Below are 21,068 nucleotides of genomic sequence, written 5' to 3' on the forward strand. Positions count from 1 at the left end.
GGGAGAAAGACAATTTTCTAACTTGATTTTAAATACTACAACTTCATCTCTGTCTGTAGCCACACACTAGTGTGTCCATGGACAGACTGAGTTTCATACCATGGAGGGAAGGTACAAGAAACACGTTCCAAGGTGGCAATCTGCTATTCACTTGAAAGGTTATGCACTGCTTTATTCCTGCCCTTTACATCCTTTGCTGTCCCAAAGACATACCAAAATACATTTTGCTATGCACTTTCTCCCTTTTGCCTGAAAAGTATCTTGACTACATTCAGGATTTTTTTTAACCCTTAGGCCAGAAAAATCCACTTTAAAAATATTTGATACGTCATGGTCTTTTAGACCCCACCCAGCTATTCTTTCTGTAGTCTTCTAACCTTTTTCAGGTGGACTTTCTCTTTCTTGGAATGTAGAGTCTGCACAAAGACTCCAGATGAGGATCTGCCAGTTCCAGTGAAAGTGGTAGGATTACATCATGCTATCTTAACACTGTGAAATTTGCTTTCTTCACAGCATCACAACCATGTTATTTCATGTTCAATTTTTGCAAGAGAAGTGATGAAACAGAAGTGTTAGAGGGAAAATGCTTGGCATGTTAGGATTTCAAAGCATTTTACCAGCATGGATTAGGGAATAGATATTATTTACTCACTTTCTACAGATGGGAAAACTGAGGTGTAGAATTAAAACCTTGGTACGTATCTTTGTAGCAATATCTCTGTAGTTCAGAGAGGTACCACCCAGTTCTTGCACTATGTGTGAAATGCATCCCAGTGCTAATAGAGAAGGTGTAGCATATATATATGTATATGTATGTATGTGTGTGTATATATATATATATGAATGACGATTTCCTTGATACCTTGTTCATATATCTCAGTTGTAACATGCAAGGCCTACCAGGTAAAAGAATAGTAGTGGTCCTGCTCTCCACTAGTTAGTAGGCACTTTTTGAGAGCCAGATGGATGTGCCAACTGGCAGAGTTTTTGATGGGACTGATGGAGTATTTTGTAGCTGAGTCACAGATTGATGCTACCAAGTAGATACGAGTCATCACTTAACAATAACTTGTCATCACTAGAGATACAGAGTGGATTTAAATTGGAATTTGTATCTTGAAGCATCCATCTGCATTTTGCTTTTTCCTAAAGGCATTTATCCCTATGCAGCAATCAGTTTGTCTCCAGGAACCTCCATTATATGTAATGTGGGCTAGAAATGTCTTCAAGGAGCTGGGTACAGCCTTCGGGTTATATTGTAACTGAATGAGACCTGTGATGCTATAAAAAATTTGCAGTGTAAGAATATATTAGTGAAGCCATTATCCAAGCCATCTCAGAGTCTGAAATAATGTAATACATTCCATGGGCCACTGTCATTTGGAAGGTGGTTGCATGCTTAAAACTATTACTACTCTTGCATGCTTAAAACTACTCTTAATGAGGGCCTCTCTTTCTTATTGTTCCTGCTAACTTTCATAGGTGAAACAGAGCCAGTCATGTGGTTAGAGAGAGAACAGAACTTGTATTTTAGAATACAACTAAAATTGCCTTGATCTCTCTCTGAATATTCCTTCCATGTTCACAATAGGTTTATTGCCTTAAGACTAGGTGGGAGCACTCCTGCTACAGAGTTGGAAATGTAGAAGAAAAAATCCACTCTCCTGCTTAAAGGCATATTTTGCTGACACTCTAAAATGGCAGCTTCAGAGTTTCTGAGGTTTTTTGAGCTATGAGGTTCATCTGGAAGACTCAAAATTAATTGAGACCTCTTACTACAGCAACTCCTCATCTTTCTCGAGTGCCACATCTGCAGCCTGGATGGGTTTCCCAAGCTAAAATTCCTTAATGAACAAAAGTGAGAATTGCAAATGGGGCAATATGGTGGGAGTTGCATGGATTTTGTATTTGCTTTTCTTACTAGTTTGTAACTTCCTGAGGCATGTGGATGGCGCATTTGAAACATGGAAAAATGTGAGAGCTAGCAGTATTACTCGGTATATTATTTGTATCTAAATGTGTGTTTGATAGTATTATGTCTGATTACACAAGTTAAACAGTTTATGTCCATAAGAAGGGGAAAAAAATACGATCAGAGGGCTAAGCATTGACAAAGATACCTTCAAAGAGAGTACCAGAGTTCATTACAAGAGCAATGAAGGTGCTATTAATCAGGAAATCCCTACCCATCTGGTTCCAGCCACACTAAAAGATTTATTTTTCTGATGTGGGATAAAGGATAGGCCAAAGCTACAGAAGTCTTGTTCCTGACAGAGAAAATGCAGCATTACAGCCCTTCTATCTGATAGCTACCTGGAGCACACCAGCACAAAGAAAGCTTCCACAAAACTGACTTCTATATGCAGCCATTTCTTGTTTTGACCATTTTCAGTAGTTGCATAGTGAAATGAATCAACAATGAGGTTACTGTGAAGAAGCTGGAGGGAACAAGGAGTTGTCATGCTGATCAGTTTCTGAGTCACAAGATCTCTGGAGGATGTTTCTCTTACTGATGCTGGATAGAGCTGATGCTGTCAGATAACGCAGTTGGATAGGAAAGGGCTGTAACTTGACCATCTTGCCAAGAGGTTTTACCACTAAGGATAGCAACAGAATTGAGGTCTCTGAGGTTTGATATAGAGAGACTGCAAAGGTGGCTATAGAATCAGTAGCTGAATAGGAGGCTGAAAATACAGTACTGTCTCGGTTTTGAAAGACAGGTGTCTGCTAAGGAAGGCAGAAGACTCCCTTGAAGTGGCAGATATAACCCCTTTTCCCTCCAAGTTATTATATTTTGAAATCAAGGGCCTTTAGGCAAAGATGTGGGAAATAGGAATAACAGTTCTTTACTATATATATATATGTATATAACCAGTCAAACAGAACAACAACAACTCTGGCAGTAACAGCAATCACAAACCCAGTGCCAGCCTTCTCGGCTGTCAGGCTATTTCCCCTCGGGTGCAGTTCCGCTCGCAGCCGGCAGGGGCGCTGGCGGCTCCCGGTGAGCAGGGCAGGTGCGATGGTTCCCCCGCGGCTGCAGGGGGCGCTCCGGAGCGAGCTCGGGGAGCACGCGGTAATGGCGGCTTGGGATCCTGGGGAGGGATGGAACAAAGGCTTCACAAACCGCTGGGCAGCCGATCCCGGGCTCTCAGGAACAGCAGGCTGGAACAGCAGGCTAGAATGGCAGGCTGGAGCGGCAGGGGCGAATGCAAATCCCGGGTGGCAGGCGAGATGTATCCAGATGGGAGAACCCCACGGAGGCCCAGGCAGGCAGGGCGAGCAGGGCTACAGCGTAGCGAAAAACTCGAAGCAGCAGCGGGGCAGGGCAGCCACAGCCCGGTCTCCAGCAGGGCAGGGAAAAGCGGCTTTTGGGGTCCCGGCGTTGTTTCCAGCAGGAAGAAAGAACGGCCAAAAAGAAAGAAGCAGCAGCTCCTTTCTCTGCAGCTTCTCTCTCCGGACGCTCAGAGCGAACTGACCCCACACCCAGGTGTAGACAAAGGAGTAGCCAGGCCCGCCCCACTCCCCTTTTTGTCTTTCTTAAGTACAGCTATTTGTCCCCTAGCAACATGCATATGGGAGAAAATTCCTTTAACAGGAAAACCTAAGACTAAACTAAAACCCCAACAAGTACAAATACTGTACACTGATTAAATGTTGCATAAAGCTGAGATCTGAAGTGGTTATTGGGGTTCGATGTGCATGGCCAGGTTTTTTTGTTTGTGAGTATGCCTGTGCTTTGTTATAGTATGAAATGGCTGTTCCTTGCTTGGATTATTTGTTTAATTCCCCAGCAGCTATGAATAGGGGTTTGGTTTTCCTTAAGGAAATGGAGGAGACATTTCACTTGCATTCCTAATGGAGGTTTAGGTGTTTTCCAAGGCTATTACACCTTTTTTTCCTACATTTTCCTTAGTACACATTGCAAATACTCTGAGACAAACAGATTTTGGCAACTGTCAGAACCAGACCTTAACTAAGGAGGAGAGTTGCTTCTCCAAAGCCCGCTTTTTCCCCCTCTCCTTCCTTCCAGTTTCAATCTGTGGTATTAGGGGAGAGAGGAGGACTGTTATGCCTTCAGGTACCATGTCATCAAACAGAACTGGCAGCCTACTTTAGGCTTGCATGGCTTAATCTTCAATTTGTCAATTACAAAACACCCTCAGCTTTTAGTCATTAAGTATTAGCAAATTGGTTAATAATGTTCTTGCTTTCAGTTGCTCGTTTCCAACATTTTCACCCTTGTTGCAGCCTACAAACCCATCTAAGCAAACTGTCTAGATTGCCCAAATATGGGTTTTTTTACTATTTATTTTTCGATAAATACCCACACCTTGGTACTGAACAAGGTATAAATCAAACCAAGAACCCTGCCCTGAGGAGATTGTATTCTACAAGATAGTTGGATTTTTTTTAAATGAAACTCTGAGTGAAATATGCTGTGAGGTAGAAGGAGCATATTTATTGCCTTTAAAACATTTGCTTCTGAGTTGTCTTGGAAAACAGGCTGTGTCCTATGTACTCTTTTTTCTCATGAAAGTAATACAGATATTGAAACACCCTTAGTAGTGCTTGTATCTTTTGTCTAATTTTCCTGTCAGACCACCTTTTAGTAAAATTATATACATTGCATTAACGACTGGGTATCAGGAGAGGGACTGCAACACAGATATGGGATCCAGTACAGAGGGTTTTGTTTGTGATTTTGTGAATTGCAAGGGATTTATATGTCTTGTGTGTAGTCCTTAGGTAGGAAGCTCTTCCACTGCACAGACCCAGGTTACAGACTGCTAAACAACGAGGCTTATCTGACACTCTTAGTTAATGATTTGGTAGCCATGGGAAGGAAACCACTACCTATGCTATCACAATGGAAAATAGCAAAATAATAGTGATAAAGGTTTGTAAAAGCTATATGAGACTCTGTGAGAACTGCTGCAGTAACAAAATGAAAGTGGTAAAGAACGAAGAGCTGCTGCTGCGCAACGGTGAAAGGATCCCGTTTCTGTGCAGCTCTATGCAAGTTACACAAGGTTAAATTGCAGCTCTGTCATTGTCATTCATGCAGGCTGCAGTAATTTTTCCCCAGTAGTAGTTATAGTAAAGTCATATTTTTTTAAATACTGGAGAAATCTCTTTGAAGATGGCATGATTAGTGGCAGCGGGAAATGAAGATATCTGATTAATTGCAATTAAAGTATACTGTGATGTGGATTATCTTGCAGACCTTCCAAGTGACCTGACCTTGAGCTGAAAAGCTGTATCAGTCAGCCTGACTAAAGCATGCTGGGAGCAAAACCCTGCTGGTAAACACTTCTTGTGTGTGCCAAGGAACACTGCAATATGCTTTTGTCAGTCCCAAATGAAAAATAAGGGCACACAGCATTTTAGGTGGATCATTGGCAGCGTGTGTGTGGTTCCGTAACTCGCTTTCTATGCATGACCACACTGGTTTGGTTATTGCTTTAGGGAAAGGGTAAGATGAACATGTCCATCTGCATAAATCTATGGAGACAAAATAAAGGATACATAAATACTTGACATGCACATTTGCAACTCACACTTAGGAAGGGAGATGAAGCAAAGTTGTTTAGCGACCTAGGGTGTGTTATTGAGTTACTGTGCTGAAGAATAACACTAAGTATTGGTCTGCTTTTGTCTCACAGCAAGTTCAAGGTAACAGCCATTCAATTAAACCTTAATGAAAAAGCAATAGTCTCAGACTTTACTTATGGGTTAGGTCATGAGAACCATTTTATTGACCAGAGTCAAGCTACCTAGTCTGACTTCATATCTCATGTTGCATTTAACCAGAGCCAAGAGAGAAACTGTGTATTAACATTTTTACTGGTTCTATGCTCAGTGTTCATGTAATATTTGATTTTTCTTTTGTTGATCTAGTTCCCCAGTTTGAAACCAGTTGTAGCTATGTGGAAGCTACACTTGAGGAGTTTTTGGCTTGGAGTTGTGGGCAGCCTTCTTGTCTCTCTGGACCATTCAGTTGTTATGATTACTCCAAATACTGGGCTTATGCTGACTACAAATACATTGCCAGAATATTTGAAGACAAGCCAGAAATCTTCCAGGTAAAACATTAATATTATCTCTTCTTAGTTGAACCATTGCAAATTATCTGATGTAGCTTCTGAAACCTCTGCTGCTATCCCTCTCTGCTCATTTGGCCACTTACTTTAAAATATTGAAATAAAAGCTACTGGCTCTCAGGCTAACTGAAATCTGCCAAGTAGCAGCCATCTAAAATTCTGGGCCTTCTTATGAGTTTAGAAACAACACCCCAAGTGACAAAAAGAACTACCAGGTTGGCAGCACTCTTCTTCCCATGTAGGCCAGATCCACCTTGCACCCAAATGGTTCTCAAATTAACAGCTCCACTCAGGAGGGAGGATTGATGGCATGTATTCCCTTGTAGTAACAAGGCTGTAACATGGCTTTGCTCCATGTTTTTGCCTTGTGGCTCATTTTCTTAAGTAGCACGTCTCCTTCCCTTAATATCATTAGATTAACTGTTTGTGAGAAGGAGAGCTTCTGTGGAGGCAGTAAAATACAGGAAGTAACCTGCCCACAGAAGTACATCATCTGTGGTAATTACCATACATAGTAGGACAACTACCCAAGGTATTTCCTTTTATTTTCTCTGTACCTATCTCCTATTTCAATGTCTTGCTTCATCTACATTCCTGCTGTTTCTCCTTGCTAATTGTAAGTAGGCAAACTTAAGGATAGCTATACAAAAGGTGTACTTCTTCAAAAGATGTAAAGAAGGAGTAACTAAAGCCTTATTCATTTCTATACTTTGAAAGGTGAAAATGGAATCATAACTCCCTGCGAAATCACTGTATCACTGGGATGACAACGAGTATGAACTGATAAGTCCCCTCAAATTAATTATTTCCTCAGAAAGCATTTCCCATGCTCCTTATATGTATTTTATTCTTTTGTGCCAGTAAAATTGGTGGTTTTCAGTGATCGGTCTTTTTGCAGACTTTCAGACTTTTCAGACTTTCCTATTGTTCTTTGGGTCGGAAGGTAAGGACTGGACACAGAGATCATCTTACCTTTCTTTCCCCCTTCCCTTCCGGAGCACACTGAAACATAACCAGGATCACGTAACCTGGGGCTGGTTTGTGTTGTTTGAACTAAGCTGGGAGTTCCAGGGATGTTTCAGGCTTCACCAGATCTTTGCATAACTTTCTCTATCTGTGGTCCTGTCTTGGTCTTCACTTTTTCTGCCTCCACAGACAGCATTTCTGTGTGTCTTCTGGCACAAGCCAGTAGCAGCTCAGAAGACCTGAATAGCCTGCTGGTTCCTTCGGTCAATAAAAACACACTTGAAGGAAACAACCATTTTCCTACCACCTTCTTTCCCTTGCCCCCATTCAAGAACAAAGTTGAGGCTCTGGGAGTTGCATTTCTGTGCAGGTGTCATGCCACAACCTGATCACCTGACCTAACACGCAACAGATTGTACTGCAGTTTTAGAATAGACACATGTAATGGTTATGCCATGGATTTTTTTGAAAAGCAGAATCTGGGAAGGAAGAAATTGGTGGTGTTATGCAAGCAAATATGGTGTGTGTCATCTGCCATTTTCACAGGCATGGGAGAGAAAGGCATCCGTCAGTTCCAGAGTCATATGGCTTTTGAAACACAGCTACACAATTTATACCAGCCAAGAGAATTCTTTGTAGAAATTCTCTTCCATTCTTGTGTGAATTTGATGATAACCCCTTTTTTTCTTTCTAGATTTTATTTAGATTTACGTAAGGTTATTTGAAGGGGAAAAGAAGGCCAACTGCACTGTTATTTATAGTGATTAATAGGGCCATTTAGAAGTTGTTTGAAATTTAGATTGCGCTGTTTATCATTTACAGTTGTGTGGGCTAAGGTAATGATTCCATTATTCTAATCTATGAGCAATATCTAGCATCTTACATTTTTTGTTCAGTTGATATTTCATTACAGAATTTGAAATATAAATCAGGAGCAAGATACATGCATGAGGTTTAAATAGAAATGAGACCTTTTAAAGTGACATACGGGTACAGATTAACTTCATTATAAGCAGCAAATGAAATAAATATATATCACAAGTAATGTGCCATCTGTTATGGTTGGAACACCTTTTAGTGCATTTCTTCTTACTGTGGCTTTTTATTGTAGAAAAGGAACCCAGTGTGACAAGATTTCAGTAACACTACTGGTTCCTTTTCAGTTCATTGGTTAAAAACTATTTTACCCATAATCGTTTCAACTATTTACTACAGCAGCAGCATTTTCAAAAAGTTCTTTTAAATCTAATATTGATTATGTGTGCTTTCTTTTCACTTAAATTGTAACAAAATATAAAAACTATTTAGGTGTGAGATTAAAGTATAGAAATGGTGTTACGCTTAACTTTTTCACTGAAATAGTTGTATTGAATTTCAAATTTTATGCCTGCTGAAATCTATAGGAGCAACTTTTTCTTTTGGATCTTTTGCTGTCTTTGACAAATGTTTGTATTACTCTTCTGCATTTTTTTTCAAATGGTATCTTTAAAATCAATAACTCTGAAATTCAGAATCTTTAACAACACCTAATTTTTGGGAAGGCTATCACTCAATTTGAGGGTTTCCTGATACAGAGTCATGGTGAAGTCATCCTTATAATGTTTAGCTGTAGTTTTCCTCATCCATAGATCTTAAAAAAGGATAGTCATCCACCTGTCTGCAAGTAGCAAACTTACATACTTTAATTAGGACTCCTAGACTCCTATTTTCTCTTTATAGACAGCAGAAAGAGAGAGGCTTTTCCAAGGCATGATTGAGAGTGCTTTGACTAGAGCAAGAGCCAAGCTTAAATTAGCTTCCTAAAGTTCAGGGATGTGAATGACCCCAGAGTGCTTAACTGAAATGGAACAAATACTGTTATCTTCCTTTTCAAGATGGGGAAAATAAAAACTCAGAGATGAAGCAATTTGCCCAAGACCATCAGGAAGCCAGAAATTTAATCTCTGTTTCCTAGGGCTCAGTCTGGGGCTCCAGCCAAAAGGCACCAGTATCTCTGGCCAGTATTCCTCAAGTGCTTTCCAATAAACAAATGATCAGGCCCTGCAGGTGGCAGGATGAGCTGTAGATACATGGGGGAAAGCTTTATCCAAGCTATACAGAACCATTCTGCAAAACCCTTGGACTGTCTGAAAAATATCTCACTGTGCCTCTTTCCAGCTGTCATCCCCAAGGGATTGCTTGTGGGAGGATCAATGGACTGGGAAGATCCAGGACTGTGTTCATAATACATGCACACCTGTTCTGCCCTTTCTCACCCTGTCATCGAGTTGTTTTAAGTTCACTGCCTTTGCAGTTGCAAATGTGCCCATTAAATAATAGAAACTTCAAAATCCCAGCATAACACTGGGTCACAGATGGGGTAAATTCTGTGTTCCCAGGCTATGTGGAGAAAGCTGAGATAGAAGCAAAGAGAGAGCAAAAATTCCACATGCATTATCAATTGTTTGAAAAGGAAATAGGGATTTTTCTTCTTTCCTTTCATTCTCTTTTTAAATGCCATATATAAGAATTTTTCTAAAAGCAATCCTGAGCTTGGGTGGATGGTTAAGAGTGGAGAAAGATAAAAAAGAGTGTTTGAAAAGAAAAAGAAGCCCCATGTGGCCATGAGAATTTGGCAGTACTTCTGTAGAGCAAAGGAGTAAGTTCAGTGATATGAAAGGCAGGGATGAGAATTTTGGAGGAAGGGGAACAGACTATGCATGCTCTAGAACCCAACCAAGGAAAAACAGCTGCAGTGGATAAAGAGTGACTGAGCAGTGGAAGAAGACAGGAGACTTTCAGAACTAAGGATAGGATGGGAATCAGTTCAACAGCTTACATAAATAACTTTTTTGTTGCTGTAGGATGTAAGGTGGTCTGACTTTGGTTTTCCTGGAAGAAGTGGAAAAGAGAGCACACTGTGGATTGGTTCTGAAGGAGCAAACACCCCCTGCCATTTGGACTCCTACGGCTGCAATTTAGTATTGCAAGTACAAGGAAGGTAACAAGTGCACATATGTACAGCAAATACAGGGGAGATATACTAACTTGATACTGTGCATGAAGTTAGTTTTGGATTTTTGTAGTATTAATTCTAGGTCCTTATTATTTTAGTTTTCTGAGTTCTTGATGATTGAAGACCATCGTAACTGCTCTACAGGAAATGGCAGAACTTCAGGGCATTGGTTTGACTGGGTCATGGAGTTAACACAATTTTATTTTCTGGTCTGTGTGTTATGTGGTCCAATTATAAACACTTTAATCTTCCAAGTAGTTATGAATTCAGGAATTTGGAATTAGGAGATAAAAGAGTTAAAAATAAAAGGCCCCAAAACAAAATAGAAATAAACTACTTTAGACTTTTACAATATTCTCTGTGCAAGAGCCTCTAATAGCCTGCTAGAATTAATTTAAAAGGGGACCATCAGGATGGAAGCAACTAGCTGTGAGCAAAGTTGAAAGGGACATTTGAGGCTCCAAATTCATTTGGGAGCATGTGGCTGTTGCTGTATCTTTCTTCCTGTTTGCATGCCTTCTTTTTTTTTTCTATTTTTTTTTTCTCCTTTCCTTGCATATTGGCCTCAGGGCTGGTGTTTGTTCTTTTGTTTTTGGGTTGTTATCTATTATTGCTAGAGTAGTGCTAGAGTAACAGAACAAGTTGCACACACTTTTTAGGTTTGATAGTATAGAGTGGAAGGAGTAATTTGCTAGTGGATTTTCAATGGAATTAATTACTCTGACATTTTATAGAACAGTAAAATCATGGTGGTGGTGGTGGTGGTGGTGGTGGTGGTGTGATTAAAGTGCAGGATTGGAAGTCAGATGTGTTGCCTTCTAACTGGGCAGTGCCACATGCTGACTGGCTTTAAGGCCTGAGGTAAATGAATTGCTCATCATCTTACCCCTAAGAAGGGTAACTCTCTTTAGGGTTTTCATTCATGTTTGTAAACAGCTTTGAGGTCCTTGGGTGGATCTGCAGCAGAGACACTTTGGAAGCCTCCCTCAGCACTGCTGTGCTGCAGCCAGTCCTGTAGACTTCAGATCACATCAGTAAGCATTGTGCATTGAAGTCCAGACACTTCAGTGTGTTCAGGAGCCAGAAATCTCATTGAAAACCATGAGACTTAAATGCCTAAATATCTTCTAAGGATCCACTTAAATACTGGGTGTACTAAATAAGTACAGTGATGTAGCAGACACAATACCTGCCAAGCCTCTTTGATCTCTACCTTCAGATGCTGAACGCGAGCCAGAGTTCCAGCATCACGTAGCAGTTTTGTCCACCTTCCCAAGGCACTTCCTCCCCCTCAAGTAGAGCAAAATCCTTGCTCCTCTCAGGGAAAGAAATCCAAAGCCTTTGCACAGCCTGAAAAGACAAAAGTTGTTTTCCTCTTCAGAACAAAGCCTTTAAATAGATTGCACACTTCCACAAGCTTGTGAATCCTGTGCTTCTTCAGAGCAGAAAGATTCCCTTTCGAGACTCACCAACAAGACAGGCTTTGTAACAGAATATGAGCTTATGCTAAACTTAAATAGATTTGCCTTTGCAGGAAAGCCAGGGACAACTCCTTAGCCCTTTGTTGCTATCTTGAATTTCCTCCTTGCATCCCTCAGGGTTCTTAATTTTTTGCTTTATGATATTGCTTCATTGTGAGCCTGCAGGATTAACCCTGAGCCTCCTAATCTAGTCATTCTCTGCCCCCTCAGAGGATCTAGCTTGGAGGGCAAAATAAAATGCAATAAGGCTTGCATTTTGGGAGAAGTGGTTTTGTGCTTGCATCCAGCAGTTGCTTTGGTATTTACCAAGAAATATCAGCAGCCTATGGCACTTGCATCTGTGCTGGTCTCTGTAGTTCTGACTATCCTGCTATTCCTATCTCTTCTGTTCCTGTCTCTTCTGGTTTTGTGCCATTTGGTTGCTTTGCTCCCATTTTCAGATCCGTGACTTAGAACTGACAACCAGAAGCAGTAGACAAAATGCAAGAAGTGAGTGCCAAGGGAAAGGACACAAAGAAAAGCCCTTGCTAGAGTCCAAACCAAAGAGAAGAGCTACACAGCTGTGCTGTAAAGTGCTGCCTTTACTTTTTTTTTTACCGTGGTCATGTTGTACTATTTGTCTGGCACCTCTTAAATGTAATAAATTCTCTCTTTGTGTATTCCTCCTGGTTATTTCTATCACTTAAAGTACTGCCACATAAAACTTATATTTCTGAATACCATATGTACCTGCTAAGATATTTAATTTATAATACCCATAAAACTGGCACCACCAGTTCTTCCATATTCTTTTTTTTCTCTTTGATCTGGTCTGCGTAAGTGAAATAGAGACATTAGCTCCTGAGGACAAAGTCTGGTCTCAGCTCTGCTTGGCCTTGCACTGTGGTGCATTCATGTGCTTCTTCAGGCATGCAGAGAGCAACCTGGCATATGAGTGCCCTCATGAGCAGAACAACCCTGTCCTGCTCCATCTGGCATTTAGTCACACCAGTAAGTCCTTAAATGCACAAGAAGCCACATTTTCATCATGTGGAACTGACAAAAAAATACAGATGTTTAAGGATGCTTTTGTCTAGGGATGTGTCTGGTTTTTATTTATGCCATCTTTGGCATGATTTTTACTAAGAATGGGGGTTCATGACTAACAGCCATGTAAGTACTGCAGGAAACAGAAGATAATGCCTATACCCTTTTACTGTTGCCATCCTTAAGCACACAATGCCCTCCTTTCAAAACAAATACAGATTTTGAAAGCTTTTTATTCAGTGAACAAAAATACATTGCCTGTAACAAAACTATTTCCTCTAGTTTATAGAGCAATTTTTAATGCTCTGAGCATCTGTAAATGCTGTATGTTAAAAGAAGGAAGGAGAAACCAGATGGGAGAGTTTTTTTAAATTTTATTTTATCTGCCTTTTAAAAATGATTGGTGAGAAGCTGTAAATCTTTTCAGTTAAAAAATTAAAAAGTGGAATATTTTAAAAACACTTTCAGGAGACAGCCTGTAAGCACTGGCTGTGTTCTCACTGCGTAGGAGATTCACACAGCGAGGCACATTTATGTTTTATTGAAAACCTTGCTACTGCCTTTAGTTCTTTGCTGCAAGTGACATGCACTGAATACATTTTTATCTTCTCTCTATTTTCAGGAAGAGATGGCACCTCTTCCCACCTGGTGATACCAGTTTCCTTTATCCTACCAGGATCCCTTATGAGGAATCCAGCATATTCAGCAAAGTCAACATTGCCAACCCTGATCTGAAACGCTTTCCCGAGTTTAGGAACTCAACAGCCCATGTTGTTACACTCAGTCCAGGACAGGTACCATTTATATACGAGCTTTACATTACTTAATATTCTATTTAACTGGCTAATTAAGGGCTAGGAAATCTTAACAAATTGTCTGTGGAACTTTCCTCTTCCTTTACTCCACATTCAGACTTCATCGATTTCTCTCAGCACAGGAACTTTCTCTGCTGACAGTTATTTGCCCAGAATTTTTTGTACAAAAACTGCAGACATTTAGAGAGCTAGTTCAATCAGCTGCCTGATTCCATTCCTGAACCACCTTTCTTGCAACCACCTCAAATCTATCTACTTCAGAACTTTCTTGAACTCTGACCTGTCTACTCTGGCAGCAGTATGTTCCACAAAATGTATTTGGTTAATGAGTATATAGAGCTAACAAAGGAACTCATATAGTGAATAGCCTTCATGTGTTGCTTTAATAAATACTTTAATGATGATACCTGCATTTAGAGTGCACACCATCCAGAGGTTTCATGGTGCTTTACAGGGCTGTGAGGATATTAATCCTGTTTTACTGAGAAGGTTCAACTCTAAGTGTCTGGCTTACGGTCACACAGGCAGTCAGCAGCAGAGTGAGAGCAGGGCTCAGGACTCATGATTCCCAGTCTCCTGCTGTAAATAGTGTCCTTCTTTATTTAATCAACAAGGTCTGTATTTGGAGTCTGAATTACCCTTTTTCATTTGTTCAGCCGTGCATGTCCTTGTAGCGCACTGCTGCGCATCTCAAACTGTCAGGCCCTTCCGAAGGAACCTTGCCATGGTCATTGTTCTGACAGTGGAGTTGCTGCTTCTGGAGCCCTTTTGCCATTCTCCTACTAGATATTGTCACCTCTTCTGACCTACCAGCTCAACAACGTGTACAAGCGTTCCCCTGTCCCTAACTGGCAAACCCAGCTGCCTTCAACAATTTAAAGAATGGATTTTTGCTAATCAAGTTAATTTTGAGGAGGCAGAGTGGGGCAGGATAGTAGCTTCCAACAAGAGGATGATACCCATCAACTGGAAGTGTATGCTCTGCAGTTGGTATAGATGCAAATGGGGAATCTGTGATCAGCCTTCACTGTTTGCACTACATTAGCTCATACTCCTAAAGCAAAACATCAGTTTCACATTCAGCACTTTGTAAGGTTGCAGCAGTCAGTAATTTAAAGCACAAAGAACAAATTTTTACTATTGATAAAAATGCCACATCCATTCAGCGCTGCATTATCCCTGATCCCCAATACTATTTGAATTTATAATCTCCTTTGCGATGATCAAGTGTAGTAGTGAACCTTTAATATGATCTTAATTTTAATTAGGCTTAAAGCAATTACAAATTAATCTTGCTAGGAGTAAAGATCTTGAGCCAGCTCAGTAATGCAATTTGTCTGCATTGCCATGAAGGAGATACTGTTTGGATTTCTTGGGGGGGAAAGTAATGTAGAAGCAGTGATGGAGCAGTGAGGTGTTGCCTTCATCCATTTTATCAGTGCCTTCTGTGTGGTGCTTGCCGGCATCTCATCCTGAAGCTTATGGGGCAAGTGGCTGGGAACTGCTGCCATTTGATGCAGAGGAAAGGAATGACCTAGAAAAACTCCTTTATTAACAAGGGAGAGGATTCCTAAATAAAGTCTTGATATGTGCTTAACAGTGGTTTTCACATAGAATTAGCCCAATTACTGAAGAATTTGTAGGCATCTTTATTTTGTGATAATATGTAGCATCTCCACTCATTCCCAGAGGGTATGCAGAGCATTTTGGATTATTGTAACAATAAAGGGCTGAAAAAACAAAGACAGAGGTGTTCTTAGGTATTCAGGAGAGCAGCTGCATGTAGGGTGAGTGCAGCTTTGAATATCAAAAACTTAATGTGTCTAATGCCACCTTCTGGTTGATGTTTGCTACCAGCCATTTTTCTACACCGTCTGCCTGAAAGCAGAATTCCTTCATGTAACACTGTGCCAGTGCACGGAGTGTACTTCAGTTAGATCCTTTGTGCCCTTCCACTGTATTGTTCAGAGGTGAATTTTGGTAACTGAGTGAGACTTTAGGTTTTTTAAGGTTTCATCCTGTACCTGACCAATGGCCAGTCAGTGGCATTTCGACAGAGGTCTTAACAGAACTTCTGGTTATACATTAGTATCTGTTTTGAAACAAATTATGAAAACATTTAGATGTCAAGCTTATTCAAATAGGCAGCTGAGTAGTTGAAGGGCTTGCAGCAGTGCATCACTATATCCACAAGGTTACAAACTCAAGTTGTCTCATACAAATGTAGGGTTCTTTCTAAATGTTTGGACCCGGTCACCTATGTGATGGTTGCAAGACTGAGGACTGAGTATGGAGCAGCATTTCTAGTAACACCTTGATTCTTTTCTCAAATATACAAATACTCCCTAAAAGACCACAAATGGGACAAAACTTAACTGTCTTAGTATCTTCTACCAACACTCTGGGACAAGTGATATGAGAGTTAGGGATCTGTCATCCTCAGCTTAAACCCTGTTCAGGACAGGTGTCCTATCTGCCATCAGTGGCACCTGGCACCTGAACAAGGCAGTGCATCCTTCCTGTCTTACACAATTACAGTCCTGCAGGAATATTCATTCCACCTTGTCCTTCAGCACAGGCTATAGAAGGAGCCTACGCACATAGATGCTTAACTTTTTTGATGATTAAAAATAGGAGAGATGAACACCACCTGAAAAGGCTACAAAAAACTGAGATGCTGTACAAGTATAAAATCATTGATCATTCTTTCCTCTGCCCCACTTCTCACTGGTTTCTGGCTTCCTTCCTGCTCACTAATGTAATTGCTCTTAATCCATCTCCCTGTTAATCCATAGCCACATAACTAGACAATGGTAGAAAGACTAGAAAGTACATCTGAGTTTATCTGACGGTAGACACATAAGGCTCCACACACCTGCCCTCCTAATGGAGAGCAAGCAGCTGGCACCCTGGGCTCCCATGACCAATCCCATTCCCGCTCATGCTACCCCAGGTGCTGTTAGAGGCAGCGCTCGCCTGCCCTGTGTCCTGGCCCTGTGCGCCAGTGCAGCCTGGAGCCAGAGGAGCTGCAGTGCAGAAGCCAAGGAAAGGCCTAACTGAGCTAGTCTAAGAGGCACATGGAGTCTGAGAAGGATGCTCCCCCTCTGGCTTTGAAAAATATTGTCACTGGATGGGAAAAAACGATTGTAGAAAAAGATCAACATTACTGCTTGCTGGTTCTCACCATGGTCTGCTGCTCAGAAGCTCCCCTCCCCTACTTCTGCTTATCTGCTTCTCAAAGTCTAAAGAAACACATTTGTGTGTCCACAAATACAGTTGTCACTCAATCCTGTGTTTAGCTGCAGGATTTTCTCTTTCTGTCCTCCTGCTGCAGAATCTAACACACCATGGGATCCTGCTCAGCACCAGAGCTCCCAACAGTGTGGGCAAACCTCTGACCTCTAACCCAACCCTGAGAAGAAGAAATCTTCATGAAGTCAGAGAGGAATTTCCCTGTGTGCTGCCTTTAAAGAAAGGGTGTGAGAACATCAGATTGGGCTTAAAGTGGGGAATTGCAGAACAGACAGTCTGAATAGCCAAGAAGAATATAATTGATACCAAAGAAAAGTGTTTTAGTAAGTCAAGAAATGCAATAATTCAAAGGCAGTGTAATATTCCAGCTCAAAGTATACAAAAGACTTTTTAAAAGAGGTTACAGTAAAAAATCCTACTTTTTTGGAGAAGAGTTTAAGTGATTTTAGTAAAAGAGAATTCAGAGTTGGCCACAGCATTATGCATAGTAGATAGCTGATAATTCTGTTCTGGGGAAGGAATAAAGAGTTTTCATGTGGGAGACTGTAGAGCTGGCCCCAAGTCACCCCATAGAGAAGGCAGACAGCCCAACCCAACCTCAAGACACCAGAACTATCATCTGCATCACAGAAGAAGCAGAAGAGTCCAGGAGCTGAATTTATGCTAGGATTGGTAATAAAAGCACTGTTCAACCTGCAACACATATGGAGAACCCCATGAATGCCCCAAAAGCCAGTCAGACCAAAGGTCAAAGCTGCAAGTTCCTGACTATTTCTCCACCTCTTCCCTGAGCTTCCCTCATTCTCTCACCTGGGTCACTATGGACATGGCCTGATACAGCCCCACTCCCTCCCTTTTCACTGTGCTTTTCCCCAGGGCTGTGCCCATATTTCTGATTCCAGTGGCCCTTGGAGCTCCGTTTCAGTAGCTAGGAAGACACCAGGAGTGAGGAGGAAGGCAGGATGAGAAGCACTTTCCAAGCACCAGGGCAGCCAGGCACCAGCTAGGATGAGGCAGAGTCTGGGGCAGCAGTGCTCACACAGAGTCCTCAGGTGGTGTTCCCACAGAATTGACTATGCCTGCATCTATTTCATTCTATTTTCTATTTCCATGGTTGCAAACACTTCTGGGATTTCCTTGGGTCCCCCTGTAGCCCCATGTCTTTATCTTCCCATCACACTGGCTTCCTTTTTGTGTGCATTTACCTAAACATCTTTTTCTAATGAGCAGAAATTTCTTGGTGTAATATTTCACTTCAGGATATGCTCTCTTTTTGAAGCAATTCCACCTTTGCCCTACCTTTGCACTGTATCAAGTTAATCATGTCCACTGAGAATTCAAACCTGCTCTGTTCTCTGTGCCCTACAAGTCTTCAGCATTGCTCCACTTGCTCTCCCAACTGTTCCTTTGGTTTCTTTCCTCCCATTACAGCATTTCATTTTATCTTTTCTGGGATTTCTGTCCTACTTTAACTTCATTTGCTATATTTGGCTGTCACTAGCCTAAATATTAAAATTATCTGATTGGTTACTGTTTAGATCAGTATCTTCCCAGCACAAATAACGTTAGATATGTTCTGTAGAAAGCAGGCAAGCACAAGATTATCTCTTAGCTTGGAGTAGTTCTGTTTTGCTACTGAAATTTACATTTTCCCCGTAAAATGTTTGCTGCATGTGTGTATGTTGTTTCACTGTGGCTTACTTTCACATTTCCTATAGGAATGTAGCTAAATCTGTGTCCCATATTCATAAACATATGGAAGTCTGCTTTATTTTATTGTGGAATTGATGGAATTGATCGTTAGAGGCAGCGGTGGTGGGTTTTTTGTTTGTTTTCATTTTGTTGTGGGTGTATTTGCTTCTAATTTGAAAATCTAGAAGAATACTAGTTTGTAAATGTAGAAGAATCCTACCTCTTTCTGGTGGCAATTTTTTTTCGGTCTTTTGTTAGTTCTGCTCCCTTGCCAGCTGTATTTTTTTGTTTTTATTACCTTTTTTCATTTCTTCATCTTCCTTAAAGTTTTAGTCCTTTTGCTTTTTGATAATTTTCAAACTTCTTGTTGCTATAAATCCTTATTTTAACAAGCATAAGCTTGTTCAGCAATAAAAGAGGGAGAGCAAGTGTCGTTATGGAACCTCTTTTGCCTATTCGAGTCACAGCTCTGTAGGTCTTCTATAAATTGCATCAGCAAACAGTGCCAGCTGCAGAAAGACACGGTTTTGCAGTTATTACCCTTAACCTGCTGGCAAGGGAAATCTGATTAGTCTCTAAAGGACCAAGTTCGTCCTCTTTGGTTTGAAAACACAGGACAAGTTGGGGGGATTGTATTTTCCTCCTGGCTGTACCTCCGCTCTCCAAAGCAATTCTGTCTCTGCTTTGCATGTGAGTCGTGTGGAGCCAGCACGTTCCATGCCTAATTTCCATCTTGGTTTTCCAGGCAGCATCTCTTACTGAAACATTTATACACTTCCCTGAATTTGTCTCTTGCTCTTGTTCCCTTGCAGTCCCTCTGCACCAATTCCCCAGTGTCTTCATCCCCTTCTTCAGCATGTTGGAAGCTCACTGTTCCCACACAAGTCTCACAGGAAGGATCCCGTTGTTGCTTACGGGAGCTCTGCTTTCTTCTGCTGTAAAACAGAGTTTTCCAGGGTTCCTCATTACACCCAGTCACTTGGAGGGCACCCAGATTCTTTAGCAGCATTCAGTGTAAGATCCCCCATAGAGCAGATGAGCGTTTGGGGGGTGGGTTGGATGATTTTGCAGACAGTGAAACTTAGGCAAACACTTCCTTACAGATAAACCCGTTGCTGTTAATGCAACTGCACTGTTCATTTAAAGTGGATGTTTCAGTGATAAAAACAAAATTTTGAAACTTGTTCAGCGTAGAAAACGTGTTTTGGCTGCAGTCTGTAGGGTTTCATACACGTTTATGTCAGGACTAACTAGTGATATTTTTAAAATAATGACTCTCCACTGACTGACTTCCTTTTCTGTTCTGTATGCTGTACCGGATAAAAGAATAATTTCCAAATGTTTTTGACCTTTGGAGAGCCAGTGCTTTTTTTTGTTTGACTTAAATTGAAGCCTGTGGAGAACATTTTGTCATCTGGCCCAAAAAATGAGAGTGTTCCAAGTGTCCTGTAAGTGTTTGCAGGACTGGTGCCATTGTTTCCTCCACAGACATTTTCTCATTAGCTGTGTTTTGATATAATGAAGCACAGGGCTATCTGGGTAGCAGAACATTCTTCTAAGTAATTTGTGTCTACCAAGAGAAAGAATTGTCTGCAATTCAGATACAGATCATTGCTTCATTTTCTCCATTGTGAAGTGTATATTTTTATCTGTCTCTGACCATTTTTGTAACTTGTCAAAAAATATCTTCCATGCTTTTCTTGATAGCTCCATGTTAATCTAATGTTCAGTAATCTGCAAAGCTTGTCCTCTATCATCAAAACAACATCAATATCTTGTACCATAAAAACCATGGGTTGAAATCAATTTTATGTCACAGCTATCATCCTGATATTGTTATAAAGCTCTGATCTAAACTAGATTGTCCCAGAAACCATGATATTTTCTTTTAAAAGCCTGTCTACTAAAAGTGACAAATTTAACACTGGTGATTATTTACCAGAATTAAAGCTATGTTTTGTCACCTAGTCACCTAGATGAGCATAGGGATACCTGCTTTTTGGAGAAACCAGCTGGCAGTCCTAAAGGAACTGGGAAGTCTGCTCAGTTGGAGGGTCTACAAAAGAATTCCTGCTTGGATGAGACTCTCTCTAAAGTGCTGATGTACTGCAACACCAGCTGCACCCCTCTGTACTGCTGGACTTTGCTTACCTACAGCAGTAAATGATTATAGTCCTCCTTGGGACCATATGGGAAGGAGTTTGGATGAAAGGTAGTCCTGGATCATGTCCATTTCTTATGTGATAGTACTGATAGAGTGGGCATTTAAGTCTTGAGAAAAGGCTCTTTAAAAGAGATAAATGAATATCACCCTTCACCCCTGTGTCCTTGCCTCAGTTCTATCTCTGCACCCCACATCACCTAAATTAAAACACCTTATCTTTCTTCAGGCTTCTGCTTGTACCCTAATGTAATGTCTCCAATTCCAGGTCCTGCTCGTTCCAAGGCACTGGTGGCACTATGTGGAGTCCATTGATCCTGTCACTGTCAGCATAAACTCTTGGATTGAACTGGTATTTTCCTTTTAATGTCATGGGGATGTAGCACTTCCAAGGGATTTCTGTCCCTTGGCTGCCAGGTTCAGTCCTATTGGGTGTGTTGTGTTGAGAAGCTGGGGAGGGAAGAGCCCTTATGGATACATTTTTTCCTGGAAGAACCTTTCAAGGTTCCAGACCTGAAGCCCCAGTTCAGCAGAAATCCCCTTTCAAGTTTACTTCAATCAGGTAAACAATTAACA

The 21,068-nt window shown here is 41.0% G+C and overlaps 1 protein-coding gene across 1 annotated transcript in view; it reads left to right on the forward strand.

Annotated features, from left to right (window-relative positions):
- The window catches only part of HSPBAP1 (HSPB1 associated protein 1), a 39,290-nt gene that overhangs the window by 12,799 nt on the left and 5,423 nt on the right, over positions 1-21,068 (forward strand). The window contains exons 3-6 of the mRNA XM_042040965.1: positions 5,902-6,086; positions 9,914-10,050; positions 13,195-13,366; positions 20,761-20,844. Of these exons, the coding sequence (XP_041896899.1) occupies positions 5,902-6,086; positions 9,914-10,050; positions 13,195-13,366; positions 20,761-20,844 (578 nt within the window). The remainder of the gene's footprint in view (positions 1-5,901; positions 6,087-9,913; positions 10,051-13,194; positions 13,367-20,760; positions 20,845-21,068) is intronic.

Source organism: Corvus kubaryi, unplaced genomic scaffold, assembly GCF_017639235.1.
Source record: "Corvus kubaryi isolate FWS band 111438036 unplaced genomic scaffold, C.kubaryi_AGA036_p1.0 37396, whole genome shotgun sequence".
NCBI classification, from domain to species: Eukaryota; Metazoa; Chordata; class Aves; order Passeriformes; family Corvidae; genus Corvus; species Corvus kubaryi.